General features: G+C 59.9%; 2 protein-coding genes across 2 annotated transcripts; both read left to right on the top strand.

The window, feature by feature from the left end:
- Positions 1 to 1,609: 1,609 nt before the first annotated feature.
- LOC309411030 (immunoglobulin lambda-1 light chain-like) lies at positions 1,610 to 16,408 on the top strand (the record flags this gene model as incomplete). The annotated part of the gene is made up of 4 exons (XM_082007561.1): positions 1,610 to 1,655; positions 5,303 to 5,587; positions 13,920 to 13,961; positions 15,597 to 16,408. 4 exons carry the CDS (start codon positions 1,610 to 1,612, stop codon positions 15,917 to 15,919), a joined length of 696 nt encoding a protein of 231 aa, XP_081863687.1. The 3' UTR covers positions 15,920 to 16,408.
- On the top strand, positions 8,169 to 12,109 carry LOC309411022 (immunoglobulin lambda-1 light chain-like; the record flags this gene model as incomplete). The annotated part of the gene is made up of 5 exons (XM_082007553.1): positions 8,169 to 8,214; positions 8,330 to 8,634; positions 9,790 to 9,928; positions 10,853 to 10,906; positions 11,787 to 12,109. The coding sequence occupies 5 exons, from the start codon at positions 8,169 to 8,171 to the stop codon at positions 12,107 to 12,109; spliced, it is 867 nt and encodes a 288-aa protein (XP_081863679.1).
- Positions 16,409 to 17,972: the final 1,564 nt, after the last annotated feature.

Raw genomic sequence — 17,972 nt, 5'->3', positions numbered from 1 at the left:
TGCACACTGCAGCGTTTCCCAGATCCCTGCAGCCCTTGGCAATCAAGTGTGTTAGAATACATGAGCACGAGGTGTGTTAATAGCAAGAAGCGGAAGCTCAATGGGAAGATTGACAAAGGTATGTTTTCTTTCCAGGAGCAGCATCCCTTCTTTTGTACTGATGGATATCCAGGCTTCCACGGCTGTGACTTATGTATACCAACTAATTGAGGATGAGGTGAAAGTAGAAAGAATTGAGTTCAAGAAGTACTGAATCGTGTTCAAGCCTGCTTGTTGGCTTCTCGCCGCCTCTCATGCCGTCTCTTTCCCGTGGAGTCTAAATGGAGGCAGGCCACGGGGGGGTGCTGCTGCTGCGGCGGCGTCTTGGGCCGTAAAGCAACCGCAACGCTTTATTGCTTGTGAGCTTGCAGAAAAAACCCGAGTCTTGGTTGCCACCGGGAACGTGAAGCAGAAGAAACTGCTGATTAACAGAAAGAGGCCGGTGGAAAATCCCCTGTGTCTAAGGAGGAGCTGCTGTGTTCCTGGCCTAAGGGAGTCACAGAGGGTGGTGGCAGCTTGGCATTGAACCTCTTGTGTAAAATGAATGTAGGATAATAAATCCCTGTCGGCCTGTGTCTGGGTCCTACTCATTATGCCTCTGAAAGGCGAAGAGGGGCTGGCATTCGGTGCGCGGGGGCTCTGAGGGCTGAAAGGAAGCTGCTGTTTGCTCCCTGAGATGCAGCACCGAAACTTGTCAGGATGTGCCGGAGATGCCCAAGGCCCTCAGCTGCTTTGGCAGCCCCATCCCACCTCCTGCTTAGGAGCAGGATGGAAGGCAGAGGCGGGTCTGGGAGAGTGTGGCACGGTGGCGTGGGGCAGGCCGGGCTTTTGCCCTCGTGCTGCAGAGCCGACGAACAGTAGCAGAGGCCGGGGAGCTTCTCCTTGTGCCTGCGGTGCTGCTGCCACGTGGGAGCGTCTGTGCTGCCGCGGCAGCCCTGGCCGCTGGCCAGGGAGGTCTTGGAGCAGTGGCCTGCTGTGGGTCTGCACCACGGGTTGTGCCGGGCCAGCCGCGGGCACGGAACCCTGCGGAGAAGTGCCCGGGGCGGGAGGGGAAGGGGAGCATGGCTGGAGGAGCGGTGCTGCCACAGAGCGATGCTCAGGGGCTGGGTGCGTGGGTGATGCCAGCGTTGCAGGTGGGCTAAGGCAGCTGCAGAAGATGCTTCAGCAAGGCAGGGTAGACAAGCATTTCTGCCACTCCTTGGCATGCGTCCTGGCTGGGGTTGTGTTCACCAAAACCGGGATCGAGGAACGTTTGCCTGGACAGGGCCATCCCGCTGGTCACAGTCTTGCGGCTCCCGAGAGAAAGCCAGTTGTGGTGCCCTTCTGGGAAGCAGGACCTACTTTTCCCAGCTGAGTGGCCCAGGGAGGAGGCAGCCGGAGAGATCTTGGTGCCTTTGGTGGGCCAGAGCCATGCCTGCAGGGAGAGCACTGGGACAGGAGCTGCCAGTGGACATGGGGAGCCACACTTGCATGGAGGAGCTGTGCCCGAGCAGGCATGGGCTTAAGAGGGAGTCGGGGTGCAAGGCGCGGCCTCATGAGCATGGGGACACGGAGCTGGTGGGATAACGTCATGGCCTGGGCCCCTCACCTCCTCGCGGTGCTTGCCCACAGCACAGGTGCCCTGGCCAGACTCGCTGCGCCTGGCTGGGACCTTTGGGCATGGGGGCTCCATCCCACTGCCCAGGGAGGACTGTGCTCCTGGAGCACTGGCTGACTCCCATCTTCTCCCCTCTCTCCTCTTCCTCTCCAGGTTCCCTGGTCCAGGCAGCGCTGACTCAGCCGCCCTCCGTGTCAGCAAACCTGGGAGAAACCGTCCGGATCACCTGCTCCGGGGTTAGCAGCAGCAGCTATGCTTATGTCGGTTAGCACCAGCCGAAACCTGGCAGTGCCCCTGTCACTGTGATCTATGAGAGCAGCAAGAGACCCTCGGGCATCCCTTCACGATTCTCCGGATCCAGGTCTGGCTCCACGGGCACGTTAACCATCAGTGGGGTCCAAGCCGAGGATGAGGCCGTCTATTACTGTGGTAACTGGGACAGCAGCAGTGCTGCTGTTACAGCGACACAGAGAGATGTGGAAGTGAGCTACAGAGACGTTAAAAATGGGGGATTTCTGCCCTTCTCCCTCATAGCTGAGCAGGCCTGTGGGGCTGGGGCAAGTTCCTGTCCAAGAACATGAGTGTGAATGTTCTCCTGACTGTACCATGCTGTGTGCGAGGTGGCTCTGGGTGCTTTGTGTCTGTCCCTACAGAAGGCATGGCACTGCCTTGCCCCTAGGCCCACTGCCTCTTGCTCCTGGTAGCCCCCTCCTCCTCTTGCTGCTGGAGTTGCCTCTGTGCTGGGATGCTCTGGCACGTGCAGGGCTCTACTGCCAAATACTCTGCCTATACCCTGACCAGAGCCCTTCTCCACCTCTGGCACTCCCTGTATCTGATTCTGCCAGCTCTCCTCACAGGGCCAAGGCTCTGGCCTTGGGCTCTGTGCGTGTTGCTCTGGGTCCCTGTGTGACATTGGGATCATAAGGAACAGAGTCCCTATCCTTGTCCCACTGCCCAGGGAGGACTGTGCTTCTGGGGCACAGGCTGACCCCTGTCTTCTCCTCTCTCTCCTCTCCCTCTCTCCTCTTCCTGTCCAGGTTCCCTGGTCCAGGCAGCGCTGACTCAGCCGCCCTCCGTGTCAGCGAACCTGGGACAAACCGTCCAGATCACCTGCTCCGGGGTTAGCAGCAGCTATAATGTTGGCTGGTACCAGCAGAAGACACCTGGCAGTGCCCCTGTCACTGTGATCTACCAGAACAGCAAGAGACCCTCGGGCATTTCTTCGCGATTTTCTGGTTCTGCATCCGGCTCCACAGGCACATTAACCATCAGTGGGGTCCAAGCCGAGGATGAGGCTGTCTACTACTGTGGTAGCGAAGACGGCAGCGGTGCTGATCTCATGGTGACACTGAGACACAGGTAAGCAAGACCTCAAGTGTCAAAGAGGTCGGTTTTTATCTTCTCCTTCCCTCTCAGCCAGGCAAGGGCCCTTTCACCACCTTTGGGGTTTTCCCCTTTCCCTGCTGGCACCCTTCCCAATGTGGTCTGTATCTCAGGGCTGTGACTGTGTCCCCAGTGACGGGGCCCTGATGCTGGAGAGGCTCTGTCTGGGCTTGTCCCCACTGCCCAATATGCACGTGAGGGGTGGAGGAGCCTGGGACGGTGTTAGGAGCTGCAGCCTGCCGAGCTGCCTGGGAAAAGCTCTGCCACATTTCTGCTCCCGCAGGCTGAGTCGTGCCTGGGGCCTGCGGCATTGCAGCCGCCCTGGGTGTGCGGGGCTGGGTGTGCGGGGCTGGGTGTGCGGGGCTGGGTGTGCGGGGCTGGGTGTGCGGGGCTGGGTGTGCGGGCATTTGCCAGCCCAGGGGAGCCTCAGACACTGCAGCTGGGCAGGGAGAGCTTCTGCCTCAGCCCCTTGCTCTCACATGGGTCTGGCACAGCTGCCCCGAGTGTCCATGTCCCTGGGGCAAACCACGTAGATCTGCTCTGGGAGTACCAACAGTGTTTATGGCTGGCACCAGCAGAAGACGCCTGGCAGTGCCCCTGTCACTGTGATCTATCGCAACACCAACAGACCCTCGGGCATCCCTTCACGATTCTCCGGATCCAAGTCCGGCTCCACGGCCACGTTAACCATCAGTGGGGTCCAAGCCGAGGACGAGGCCGTCTACTACTGTGGTGGCTACGACAGCAGCTATAATGTTCATGCAGAGCAACAGGGAAGTGGTACAAAAGCTCCCGCCATCACAGGAGCCACTTAGGAGCCTCTGCTGTCCCCGTTTGATGGTGGGGCACGTCCCCGCCATGGCCCTGCCCTTGCTGCCTTGCGCTGCAGGTGGCTGTGCCTGGTGTCCCACCTCGGTCGTCCCTTAAAGCCCCAGCTCTGTGCCCGTCCCCTGTCACTTGGATGGGGATGACCCCCAGCAGCCCTGCTCCTGGCCCTGTCCCTTGCTGCACCAGGACCCCCTTGTTGCTGGCATCGGCTCCCCACCACCCTCTCGCTTTTCCCCCGGGAGCTGCCGCGAGGCACTGTGGCTGCTGGCAGGCTTCTCCCCGGCCTGGAGGTGTCCAGCTGGCACAGCTCTGTGTGGGCACCGGTGCGGAGATGGCCGACGGCTCCTGCAGCCAAAGGGCTCTGGCTGGAGCCATGCAGCAGGGAGGGAGCGTGGCACCGCCGGGCTGTTGCAGAAGGCCCTTGTGCTCTGGGCACCTTCAAGGCCTGGGTGGAGGAGCCGTAGGTAGTGCCATGGGCATGGGGTGGCCGGGGCAGCTGGGTGCCGGCTGGGGGAGCCCAGCTGTCCATGGCCGCAGAGCGGGGGGCCTGGCCATGCTCAGGCAGGACCTGCCTGCAGCAGGGTCCCTGCCCTGCTCCTGGGTATCACCCTGGGGGAGTTCAGCCCGCTGAAACCTCAGCCCCTTCATGGATAGGCAGGACCGTGCTGCCGGCCAAGGCACCAGGACAAAGCTTCGCCTTCAAACGCCGGGGTGAGGAGTTTGGGGGAGCAAAGCCCTGCTGGGGGGGAGCCTGGGCAGCTGACAGCTACCAAGGACTGCAGGCCAGGGAAGCTTGTGGATCCATGCCAAGGGACTCTGCCCAATGGAGCTGCCCCACAGGCACTGCGACATGCCCTGGGGCTTGCCCAGGAGAGGCCTGAACCCATCCCGAGGGTGCTGGACTGTGGGGCACAGCTCAAAGGTGTGGCGTTGGGCACCGGTTCCTCTGCTCACCCAAGGCCATGACCAGGCAGGAAAAGGACCAGGTGGGGGGAATGGCTGCAGCTGGACCCGAGGGAAGGAGGGCAGGAATGGGGGGATCTGTGCCAGCATCTGGAGCTGGTGGGCAGAAAGGCGTTGCTGCTGCCCCGTGCCACGTGCCCAGAGCTTTCTGCAGCTGGTGCTGCCCCGGCCCCTCTGTGCTCAGGGCGGTCCGGGCAGGATCCGGCCCTGAGCGCGGGGTCAGATTTGCATGGCGGGGCTGTGCCCCAGGCGAACGGGCACTTTAAAAGGGAGTCGGGGTCCACGACACAGCCCCATCGGCGTGGGGACACGGAGCTGGTGGGATCGCGCCATGGCCTGGGCCACTCTCCTCCTCGCGGTGCTCGCCCACGGCACAGGTGCCCTGGCTGGGACCTTTGGGCATGGAGGCTCCGTCCCGCTGCCCGGGGAGGACTGTGCTCCTGGGGCACTGGCTGACTCCCATCTTCTCCCCTCTCTCCTCTTCCTCTCCAGGTTCCCTGGTCCAGGCAGCGCTGACTCAGCCGCCCTCCGTGTCAGCGAACCTGGGAGAAACCGTCCGGATCACCTGCTCCGGGAGCAGCTACAGCTATGGCTGGTACCAGCAGAAGACGCCTGGCAGTGCCCCTGTCACTGTGATCTACTGGAATGACAGGAGACCCTCGGGCATCCCTTCGCGATTCTCCGGATCCAAGTCCGGCTCCACGGGCACGTTAACCATCAGTGGGGTCCAAGCTGAGGACGAGGCCGTCTATTACTGTGGTAGCTACGACAGCAGCAGTGCTGCTGCCACGGTGACACGAAGCAATGGGGAAGTGATACAAAAAGCTCCCGCCATCGCAGGGGCCACTTAGGAGCCTCTGCTGTCCCCGTTTGATGGTGGGGCACATCCCCGCCATGGCCCTGCCCTTGCTGCCCTGTGCTGCAGGTGGCTGTGCCTGGTGTCCCAGCTTGGCCGTCCCTTAAAGCCCCAGGTCTGTGCCCATCCCCTGTCACCTGGGGAGGAGAGCGGATAGGGTAGGGTAGGACAGGATCGGATCGGGTGTTTCCATTGGAAGGGACCTACAGCGATCGTCTAGTCCAACTGCCTGACCGCTCCAGGGCTGACCAGAAGTTAAAGCCTGTTACTACTGGCCTTGTGCAAATGCCTCTGTGTCCTGGTTTCAGCTAGGGTAGAGTTAATTTTCTTCATAGAAGCTAGCATGAGGCTATGTTTTGGATTTGGGATGAGAAAATGTTGATAAGGTGCTGATGTTTTGAGTTGTTGCTAAGTAGTCAAGGACAGTCCAGCTTCTCATGCTGGCCTGCAGCGAGCAGGCTGGGGGTGCACGGGAAGCTGGGAGGGGACACAGCTGGGACAGCTGACCCAGGCTGGCCAAAGAGATATTCCATACCATATAGCGTCATGCTCAGTATATAAAGCTGGGACAAAGAAGAAGGAAGGGGTGGAGGGACGTTCGGAGTTATGGCGTCTGTCTTCCCAAGAAACCATTACGCGTGACGGAGCCCTGCTTCCCTGGAGATGGCTGAACGCCTGCCTGCCCATGGGGAGTGGTGAACAAATTCCTTGTTTTGCTTTGCTTGCGTGCGCGGCTTTTGCTTTACTTATTAAACTGTCTTTATCTCAAACCATGAGTTTCCTCACTTTTACTCTTCCAATTCTCTCCCCCGTGCCACCGTGGGGGAGTGAGCGAGCGGCTGCGTGGTGCGTAGTTGCTGGCTGGGGCTAAACCACGACACTCTGTAAGACTGACCGGCTTGGGGCATCGACCGCCTCTCTGGGAAGCCTGTTCCAGGGTGTGAGCACCCACCTGGTAAAGAAATGCTGGGATGACCCCAGCAGCCCTGTCCGTGTCCCTGTCCGTTGCTGCAAGTCCAAGGTCCCCTGTGCTCACTGGGGCCATGCCGGCTGCCTCCCTGCCCTCCTCCCGGCCAGGAGCCCCCGGGGCATCACCCTGGGGGGTTCAGCCCTGCTGAAAGTGCAGCCCCAGCACCAAGAGGTGGGGATGTGCCGTGGGCCGGGGAGCTGGGCCAAAGCTTTGCCTTCAAACCCCGGGAAGGGACCTTCCAATGGGTGCAGCAGCTCCAGGGCTGTGTGCGAGGCTGCTGGGGCAGAGCAGGGCTGGCCGGGGGCTGCTCTGTCGTGCCGCGGGAGGAGCCCGTGGGCTACTCCAGCACTGGCTGTGTTTGCCCAGTGCTGGCCCGTTGGGCTCATGCTCAGCCTGTGCAGGAGCCCCGCAGCACCTCTGGCCGCCTGGGAAGCCGCTGGCCCTGGGCAGTGTCCCACCATGGCCCCACGACGGCAAGGGGCTGCTCAGCACCCTGACCCTGTCCCTGTCCTGTGGACAGGACTGGGGCTACCGCTCAGGCCAAAGGCACTGGCTCCTCCATGTCGTGGGGTGCTGCTTGTTTTCAGCAGTGACATTTCCTGTATCCCCATGAGTGTGATGGGGCAGGGGACACGGGCTGGGGCAGAGGGTGTGTGATAGGGCCAGGCTGTGGGCAGGGGTGCTGGCCCCACAGGGGTTTGTGGTGTCAGGAGCTGACGCATGGGCAGCCAGGTCCCAGGTGCCCGTGTCCTTCAGCTCCGTGCCTGGGACCATGGTGTTGTCGGAGGGGGCCACACGCCATGGGCTGGGGCCAGGAGGGCATGGGCAGGGCTGCACCAAGCACCCCGTGGTCCTTAGAGGTGTGAGCTGCTATGTGCTCCCTGAGGAACCCCGCTCTCCTCGCCCACTCCGTGTTAATGTCCCAGGTGTTCATCGGTCAGAGAGAATGTTCATCTGAGGAGCCTGAAGGGATGGAAATGGGGACTTTATCTTTCCAGCCTTTTCCCAGGCAGTTTCCCAGGCTGCCTTTTCCCAGCACTTTCCCCATGAGAGAGCCTAGTTGGGCCCAGCTGGACCCCAAAAATTCACCCCAGTTGCAATAGCCTGGGCAAGGGCTTGTCCTTCCATCCCCAGCACGAGCACCAGCTCATCTGCTCCCCCAAAGCTGTGGGGGGAGGTTGGAGCTGTGGGTAGTGCCCCCCCCAGCAGCCCAGCTCTCCTGCACCCTTTAGCCCTGCAGCTGCTCGGCCCAGGCTGGGACGAGGGGTTCGTGCTGGCAGGTTTCAGGCTCTGAGCTGCGGTGTGTCTGTGCCCTGTGCCCAGGAACAAGCCCCGCTGCATCTGGGGCAACGGGGCTGGGCGTGGAGTGGGGAGGGAGGTGGGGAGAGGGGTGCAGGCAGGATCTGGCCCTGAGCACGGGGTCAGATTTGCATGGCGGGGCCATGCCCTGGGCGGGCAGGGGCTTAAAAGGGAGTCGGGGTCCACGACACAGCCCCATCGGCGTGGGGACACGGAGCTGGTGGGATCGCGCCATGGCCTGGGCCACTCTCCTCCTCGCGGTGCTTGCCCACAGCACAGGTGCCCTGGCTGGGACCTTTGGGCATGGGGGCTCCGTCCCACTGCCCAGGGAGGACTGTGCTCCTGGGGCACTGGCTGACCCCCATCTTCTCCACTCTCTCCTCTTCCTGTCCAGGTTCCCTGGTCCAGGCAGCGCTGACTCAGCCGCCCTCCGTGTCAGCGAACCTGGGACAAACCGTCCAGATCACCTGCTCCGGGCTTAGCAGCAGCAGCTATGTTGGTTGGTACCAGCAGAAGACACCTGGCAGTGCCCCTGTCACTGTGATCTATCGCGACACCAACAGACCCTCGGGCATCCCTTCGCGATTTTCTGGTTCCATGTCCGGCTCCACAGGCACGTTAACCATCAGTGGGGTCCAAGCTGAGGACGAGGCCGTCTATTACTGTGGTGGCTACGACGGCAGCAGTGCTGCTGCCACGGTGACACGAAGCAATGGGGCAGTGATACAAAAAGCTCCCGCCATCGCAGGGGCCACTTAGGAGCCTCTGCTGTACCCGTTTGATGGTGGGACACGTCCCCGCCATGGCCCTGCTCTTGCTGCCCTGCGCTGCAGGTGGCTGTGCCTGGTGTCCCACCTCGGCCGTCCCTTAAAGCCCCAGGTCTGTGCCCATCCCCTGTCATTTAGGGAGGGGATGACGCCCAGCAGCCCTTTCCTTGCTCCATGCTGCAGGTCCATGGTCCCCTGTGCTCCCCAGCTGGCACCCAGGGCTGTGCCAGGTGCCCCCCGCCCTCCTTCCAGCAGCTGGGCCACAGCAGTCATGCATAACCTCCCCAGTGTCCCCCTGGGACCAGCACCCCCTCACTTGTCCCTGTTCCCACCGAGGCCACGTGCCAGGCAGGTGCTGAAGGGCCAATACCCTGGTATATCCAGCACAGCATCAGTCCTTTTCCATGCCTCCTTCCAAGGAGAATAGCTGGACTTTTGAGCAGAACATTGTCCCCCTTTATTGTTCTTCTCCTGAAATGGAACTGAAACCCCTTTGGAGTCTGAGAAATGCTCAGGAACTCGTTGTCCACAGTTGATGGCATCGGCTTCAGCTAAATGCCTTGCATAGAAAATTCCAGTGATTTTTTGGTCTAGTTTCAGCCTTTGTACCAATGCATAAGCCTACCCAGAGGCAAACCGTACCTCTCAAACAGAAAGTGCCTTGAACCACAAAATCTTCGAAGGATCATTTATTTTCTAGTGACTCAGGAAGTTCACTGACTTTTGCTTCTTTCTATAACCACTTGCACAAACCACAGCATTTGAATATTCAATTTAAGTTGGTGCTATTGAAATTCAGCACTCCAAGAGCTTGTTTGCTCCAAGCCGAGCACCCTTTGCCCTGTGAGATTGGTACCATGCTGGGAAAACACTTTACAAAGCAGCAGCCAAGCCTTCCCTGGGGAATTTGAAGTTAATCCGTCTTAGCTGAAACCCATCCTGTCTTACCACTGCCTTGCTATTGCAGCTGTATGGAGGCATCCGCATCCCTTGCATGCTTTTCTCTGCGAGTCCCAGCTATTCCTCTCTACCAGCAGCCTCTGACGCCTCCTTTCCAACCCGCTTTGCGTGCCCTGGCCCTTGGCAGATGCTGCCGGCAGCCCTCACCCGAGGGCTGCTGCTCCACGGGGCTGTGAAGGCAGGGGCTAATAGGCTGCTACCAGGAGCAGCAGCCTGGGGGATGCAGAATGGGCAAGGGGCGGCTCTGCAGGACGCTGAGTGCCTGGGTGGGTAGGACACACCACTGGCAGGATGCTTGGCGCAAACCTGCAGGTCTCTGTGGTCTCCGTGCAAGGAAAATACATCTGCCATGCCCTTCCGTCCGTGCTGCTCCGCTCTGCTGCTCCAGAGCTGGCTTAGCTGGTGGAGCAAACACCATCCTCCACACCGCCGGTGCCTTGTGAGGCAGCCACCACCTCAGCAGAAGCGGGTGAGACGGGTTGAAGCGCTCCGCTTGGCGCTGGAGGCTGCCCCGGCACCGTCCCCCTCAGCTCCCGAGGGCAGGAGGGTGGCAGGGCAGGACCGGCGGCGCCTGGGCTGCCTGCGCCCCGCTGCGCTCACTCTGGCAGCAATGCGTGCTCCCCCTCGGCTCACGCGTGCGCTGGGACCCGCTGCTCTCACTCGCCCTTTACTTCATGCTCCTCGCACTCCCTGGCTTGCCCGTAGCCCAGGCCATGCCCCCCCGCGCAGGGCTGCCCGTGCGCGGCGCGTGTCCACATCTCCGCGCGGCCTGGCCCGGGGAGCGGTGCTGCGGAGGAGTGCTCTCGTGCTCAGACGGGGCGAAGCTGGACCACCCCCTCCCCAGAGACAGGGTGGGACTGATTGTAAGGCCACCAAAGGCAGACTGGCCCAAACTGGGGGGCGACCTCCATTAAAACTTGTGAGCCAGCGAGCGTTTTATACAGGGAGTGTTCGGAGGGGCGGTTGAGGTGTGATTTCAGCCAAGACCTTGGCCAACGTGGCACAGCTGCTGGATGTCCCTTGGGAGAGACGGGGAGGGGGAGGATGCACAAATACCAATCCCCACTCAGCCATGGCCAGCAAGCAGCACCACACAAGCTGCTGGGAGCCCGGCTACCTGCCCACCACGCTCACGGGGCGCCGCGGCTGCTGGCTGGGTGTAAGCAGCTGCTTGGGCTCCTTCCGCGCAGCAACGCGTCACTGCCTTTATTTACTTGGCCATGGGACCCAGCTGACCGTCCTCAGTAAGTCACTGATGCTCACACAGGGTCTTCCCGTGCCAGCGGCTGTATGGGCCCTTCCTGGGGTTTGGGGTGGGTTTTTTTTCTTTCTTCAGCTTCTCCATTTGGTTATAGCAGCATGTCCTCCGTCTGTCTAACCGCACTGAAAGGTACTCACGTGCCTTTCCTTGACAGCAGGAAACAAGGCTATACAGGCTGATTGGGCTCTGCTAATTGCAAAATATTTTTGGTCCTTTCAAATCTGCAGAGCCTCTACTGATGCCTCGGGTCCCATTCAACTTGTCTGAGTGCAGGGGTTACTGAGTAAAAATACATCTGTCTATTTGTCAGACAGACAGATTATATTGGAGTTTATGAAACACGAATTTCTTAACATTTCTCTTTCTCCTAAGGAGAAGCTCCCAGGTGTGCTTTATGGTACGATGAGGAAATACATAGGGGGCTGAAATGGAAGAGCTGCTGAGCGATGGGTTGGGCTTGCTGGCTGAGGACAAGGTTGCCTCTTGACGTCTCAATGGCACTCAGGAGGACGGCGACCTCCAGAAAGCAGCGTAGCTGAGTCTTGGCTACAGCTGCACATGTGCGCGGCAGAGGGCCGAGGTGTGGGATGCTGGTGACGGAAAATTCTGTGGATGTGCACGCTGGGTGTCCCCCAGAGAGCTGGGGCCTCTTACCTCCAGGGCAGCCTTTTTGGATTGTTAGGCTGAATATTAAAAAAATAAGCTGGCTGCAGAGACCTTGAGCCATTAGCTCCTTTGCTGGTGGTGGGAACTGCACTGAAAGGCCCAGCCAGGACCAAACACCACGGGTACGGCCATGCCCACACTTTAAAGACCTTCCTCCTTCCACATCTGCCTCCCTGTGCCACCCTCTCCCCTCGCAGGCCAGGAAAAGGTCTCCCCCACCGTCCATCTCTTCCCGCCATCGCCCGACGAGCTCTCGACGCAGAGCAAAGCCACCCTGGTGTGCCTGCTGGGAGACTTCTACCCCGGCGTGGCGCAGGTGACCTGGACGGCCGACGGCTGCACTCTCTCCAGCGGCGTCGAGACCAGCCGGCCCCAGCGGCAGAGCAACGACCAGTACATGGCCAGCAGCTACCTGACGCTGAGCGCCAGCGACTGGCAGAGCCACGAGACCTACGCCTGCAAGGTCACGCACGAAGCCGGCAACGTGGAGAAGAGCCTGAAGAGATCCGAGTGCTCCTAACCCCGCCGAGGAACAGACAACCCTGGCCCTGGAACATCACATCACCCAGCACAGTGCTTCACCACCTGGCCCATCCCTGTCCCCTCCTTCTGTGCAAGTCTCTGCCACCTCTGTGGGCCCTCCCTTCTCCTGTGCCTGAATCCCTCCCATCTCCTCTGCCCCGTCCCTTCATCCTGGGCATCATCCAAAAAACCTGAGCTGAGCACTGGCCCTCCAACCACGTCTCCCAGTCCTTGCTCCTCCGTCAAGTATGATCGTGACCCTGCAGCAAAACATGGCCCCAATCGGCTGAGAGCTTAACTCCTTGCTCCCATGTCTTGAGCTGGCTGCATTGGTGTGTTTTCCCCTGCGATGGTCTGCGGCTGGTCCTCGGGCATCCCCAGCTGCCTGCTGCCTTCCCTCCCCGGGCTCCTGCCCCAGATTCTGTTGCAGCTGGGGAGTGGAGCAGGAGCCACCTCAGGCGCTGGGGCTGCACCAGCCCTGAGTTTGGTCCGTGGGTGCTTGACGTCCCGCAGCAGCGGCGGGAGCTAAATTGAGTAGGAGAAAGCAGCCGGCCAGGGCCCCTCTGCTGCGGCGCCCGGTGCTGGCTGCTGCCCCCAGCCCTGCCCTCCGGCTGCGGGCCAGGCCCCTGACCCTGGGGGCATCAAGCGCCAAGATCTGCTCTGAGCTTTGTTAGGGCAGAAATAAAGACTCCCGTGAATTCAGCTTTCGGTCATCACCCGCTGATGCAGTGACAGGCACCTTCAGCAAGCATCCCCGGGCGTGATCCTGTCACGGCCGGCCGGCTTCGTTGGCTCAGGAGGTCTTTGAACTCCCCCGCGCTGGAGCCAACCCTGCACCGATGCCTTCGCCGGCACCGAGACGCCGGGTGTGACGGAGGGAAGTGCTTATTTACCCTTGGAGGGACGGTCCAGCGCCCCACGCCCAGCCCCGAGCGCAGCGCTGAGCTCTGGCGCCGTGGTGGGCGCGGCGCGACGGCAGCCAGGGCTGCCCCGCTCCCCTGCCGCGGGCTGCCCCAGCGCCGGGCACCCTGACACAGCTGCTGCAGGCAGCAAAATCCTGCCCAGGTAAGAACGTGGGCTGTGCCGGGGTCTCGTTTTGCCCCGCAGAGCAGAGCCGGGCTGCGGGGTGGCACGGACGCCGGGAAGCGGGTCCCCTATGAAACCACCACACCTACACCAGCACGGGTGTTTCTGGGCAGTGGGAAGGATGGGTGGACAGTTTATTCATGAAGGTTTACCTGCAGGCATACTGTCCGATGGCCGGTGGTCCCCGTTCACCCCGGCCACAGCCACAGTGCGGCCCGAGGGGAGGCAGGACAGCGGCCGGTGCCCCCAGGGCACGGCAGCAGCGCAGGTCGAGGCAAGGTGCAGCCTGTTGTGCCTTAGGGGCACCCAAAGCCTCCACCAGCCCTTCCTCATCTGGGATTAATGTCCCCACCCCACAGGCAGGGACATGGGATTGTAATGGGCACAAGGCATGGGGTAGCCGTGGGTCCCTGGAGCAGCCAATGACACAGCCACAGCTTTGGAGAGCCCGGCCAACGTGGGCCATGCAGGACGGTGGGGCCAAGGCCACCCATTTTCCCGTGGCCCCTCCAGCAAGGACATGCAGTGATCCCCACATGCCTGTCCTGCTGCTCCTGCCGCTCCTGCCCTGCCACATCTGCTGGGGCACGTCCAGCACCATGCATCCAGCCTGCTGTGTCCATCAGGGCATCTCCATCCCATCACCTTCATCCTGCCACATCCATGGGGCCCACGACTGCTCCTGCCATGGGGCAGGAGGTTTTTGCATGGCCCTGTATCACTGTGTGGTATATTCGGGGCCGGGACCATGTTGACCGTCCTAGGTGAGTCGCTGACCTCTTCTCGGTCTTTCTTTCCCCACCGTGAAATTGTGACATTTTGTCTATTTTCGGTGATTTGGGGATTTTTTCTCGGACTTGGCGCTGGGCTGGGGTCTGCCACCGGTTCAGGGACAGGCACTAAGTGCGACGTTGTGGGCTGTGTCTTGTCCCTGCGGACTCAGAGGGCTCTGGTGCGCGCCACAGAAGATTGGGGGGTTATTTTCTCAATTGGAAGATCTTAAAATTTGGCCAGGAAACGTGTCTGAGGTCTCAGGGACCCTATTTCAGGTCTCTCCGGCTTAGGTCTCTAAGAAGGTCAATTTTTGTCTTTGTTAAAGAAATCAGTCATTATTCTAAGGGCTAAGGGCTAAGTCCTCACCTCTTAGTCCCAAGGACTAAGTCTGTCGCCCTTGGTGAGGAGCAGGGGCTTCTCTGCGGGGTGCCGCGGCTGAGGGTGCGGGCGCTGCGAAATGGCAGCCCGTCCTCGTCCGCGAGCGGGCTGAAGTCGCATCGAACTTTGTGTTAAAATGGCACGTCCCTGGGGTCTTGACCAAAAGTTTTCAGGGGTAACTTGAAGAGACCATTGTCCAGGTAAGCCGTGTCAAAAATGGAGATTATTATGTTGAAAATGCTGCCAGGAACATTGTCTTTCTAATTTTTTAATGAATTTGGCCAAAAATCCCAATCTCAACCAAATTACTTGGGGGCATAAGATCGAGAAAAACGTACTTTGCCAATTTCTTCAGCAGAAAGTTTTTAGTGGCAGAGCGCTCCTGATTTTCGAGCAGAGATAGCGGCAGAGACATTGTACCTGTGAGGAGACAGCAGAACCGCCTCGGAAAGACCAAAGATCTTTTCTTTATCTTCCTTTGGATGATTCTTAGCTGTACTTTTTCTGAGACAAGTCTGACAGTGTCTGAAAGCAGAACTGGGCAGAAAACAGGACAGTTTGTCTTTGAAATTTTGATTTTTTTAAAAATTGCCTTGAAAAAGGAGAGAAATAGGTGTATGGCAATTAACCAGAGATTTTGGTTTATATATTTTTATATATAATATATATGAATATATATTATATGTATGAACATCTATAACATATATATTTTAATATATGAAAATATATAAATACATATAAATATAAACATATAAATATATCATGTTATATAATAGTATATATTATTATAATAATATTAATTTATATAACAATATAGACTACATCTACATGTATTTTGTATATTTTACATATGTAATATATGTATTAGCTGTACATATATCTGTAATATAGAATGTGTATATGCACATATATGCATATAGAGTGTATATATAATATATATACAATATATATATGGGATGTATGTGTAATACACATATATACACACACATAATTTTTTATATATGTATACATATGTGCATATATATGTATATATATTTTTATATATTTTTTATATATATATATAACCATATCCCCAATCTAAATAGATGAGAGTTATAAATGATAAACGCCCAGCTGTGGGGTAAGCGCAGAGTTTCTGGGCAGTGCTAGCTGGGGCAGGCAGGGCGGGCAGGGCGGGCAGGGCGGGCAGGGCGCTGTGGTGGGGCACAGGGTCCCCCCTGAGCCTGTGCCGCCCTCTCCCCTCGCAGGCCAGGAAAAGGTCTCCCCCACCGTCCATCTCTTCCCGCCATCGCCCGACGAGCTCTCGACGCAGAGCAAAGCCACCCTGGTGTGCCTGCTGGGAGACTTCTACCCCGGCGTGGCGCAGGTGACCTGGACGGCCGACGGCCGCACTCTCTCCAGCGGCGTCGAGACCAGCCGGCCCCAGCGGCAGAGCAACGACCAGTACATGGCCAGCAGCTACCTGACGCTGAGCGCCAGCGACTGGCAGAGCCACGAGACCTACGCCTGCAAGGTCACGCACGAAGCCGGCAACGTGGAGAAGAGCCTGAAGAGATCCGAGTGCTCCTAACCCCGCCAGCCCCCTCCCTCTTCCCCGCTGCCGGGGGCAGCGGCTCCCCCCCGCCACAGATGCCTCTCCCCGCGTCCCCTGCCCCCCGCTCCTGCCCCCCCCCGCGCGTCACAGGAATAAACACCGACACTGAACCAGCGCTGGCTCCGCACTCCCGCCTCTCTCTTCTTCCGGCGCGCCCGCTGCCCTGCGCCGGCCGGCATCGCCCCAGGGGCACCAGTACGGAGGAGGGTGGGATGGGAACACACACACGTATTGCTGGGGGTGCCCAGGGCTCCCTGCAGCCCTTGCTCACCCCCGGGGACGCCGCTGAACCCCCCGGCACCGCCAAGGGCGGGGGAGGAGCCGCTCGGGGCGTCAGCCTGGTGTAAGCCCCTGTGCCTGCAGCGAGCTCGTGGCCCTGGCTGTGCCGGCCCCGTCCCTCGCCCGCTGGCCTCTGCGCACCAGGTCCCTCGCAGGGACATCTGGCTTGTGACAGGGCCCTGGCCAGCCGTGCCCCTTTGCTGACTAGCCCTGGCTCTGTCCCCATTTCCTTGGTCACCCCTGTGTCCCCTGGGATGGGGGTGTCGGTGTAGCTGCTGGGGCATGAACATGCACCGGTCTGGCCCTTGCACCCTGTGCCACAGCAGCCTGGGCCCCTGTGTGCCACGTGCCCCGTTCCCAGCACAGCCCCAGGGAAGTTTCCCTGTGGCCTTGCACAGAGAATGACTCACAGACACAGCTGTGCTGAGAGCACCAGTGCTCAACTGTGGGCAGCCCATCAGAGCTGCCAGGAGCCGCCCCAGGGCCAGGGGATGGGAGCACCCAGCCACGCTCTGCAGCTCTGGAGGAGATGCCCCCTCCCCAGCCTCTTGGTAATGGGGGAGCGGCCCCACCACAGTCCCCTCCCCAGGCTGCGTTGGTGCCAGCAGGGTGCCTGGCCCCACCAGGCTTTGGGTTGCCACATGTCCCTGCAGGCACGTTCTGGGGACGCATAATCATAGAATCACAGAATCACAGAATAGTTTGGGTTGGAAGGGACCTTTAAAAGTCCTAAACCCCCCTGCCATAAGCAGGGACATCTGCAACTCCAGTGGGTTGCTCAGAGCCCCGTCCAACCTGACCTGGAAGGGTTCCAGAGATGGGGCATCTACCACCTCCCTGGGCAACCTGAGCCAGGGTTTCACCAGCCTCATGGTGAAAAATTTCTTCTTTATATCTAGTTGAAATCTGCCCTCTTTTAGTTTAAAACTGTTATCCCTTGTCCTGTCACTACAGGCCCTGCTAAAAAGCCTGTCCCCATCTTTCTTATCAGCCCCTCTCAGCCCTGGCAGCTGCAGGAAGGTCTCCCCGGAGCCTTCTCTGCCGCAGGCTGAGCCCCCCCAGCTCTCCCAGCCTGTCCTCCCAGCAGAGCTGTACCAGCCCTCGGAGAGTTGCTGGGGCCTCCTCTGGCCCCGCTCCAGCAGGTCCGTGTCTCTCCTGTGCCGAGGGCTCCAGAGCTGGATGCAGCACTGCAGGGGGGTCTCCTCAGAGCAGAGGGGCAGCATCCCCTCCCTCGCCCTGCTGGCCACGTGGCTTTGGGTGCAGCCCAGGACACGGTTGGCCTCCCGGTAGGGGGGTGGGGGACAGCCCCACCAGGCTCTGGGTTGCCACGTGTCCCCGCAGGCCCCTTCGGTGGACATCTCTCAGGGTGCAGGAGGGATGACCAGACCCCCGGCCTGGCGATGGGAGTGACCCCCCCGAGAGGCACCGAGGTCAGCCCCACTGGGGGCAATCCCTGTGCCCGTCCCGGCAATCTGGACCCCCCCACCATGGGTCTCCTCTGCCTCCTGCCAGCCATCGGCTGCCCCGGGAAGGCCGGGGGACAGCCAGCACCTTCACCGTGGCACGGGCACTCCCTGCGCTGGCCTTGCTTGGAGCAAAGGCAAGGTGAAAGTGTCACTCTGCGCGGTGCTGCCAGCCCTGTGTCCTCCCTGCTGCGTCCCTCTGTCCTGTCCACCCCAATGCCTCCACCGACCCCGGAAAGCTCTGATGGAGCTGCCCACCCCAGCTCTTTAATGCTCTTTTTTACCCG

Source organism: Phaethon aethereus (genome assembly GCF_964289735.1).
Source record: "Phaethon aethereus genome assembly, chromosome: 17".
Taxonomy (NCBI): domain Eukaryota; kingdom Metazoa; phylum Chordata; class Aves; order Phaethontiformes; family Phaethontidae; genus Phaethon; species Phaethon aethereus.
The sequence above is the reverse complement of the archived record's forward strand: the minus strand, read 5'-3'. Positions and strand labels throughout refer to the sequence as shown.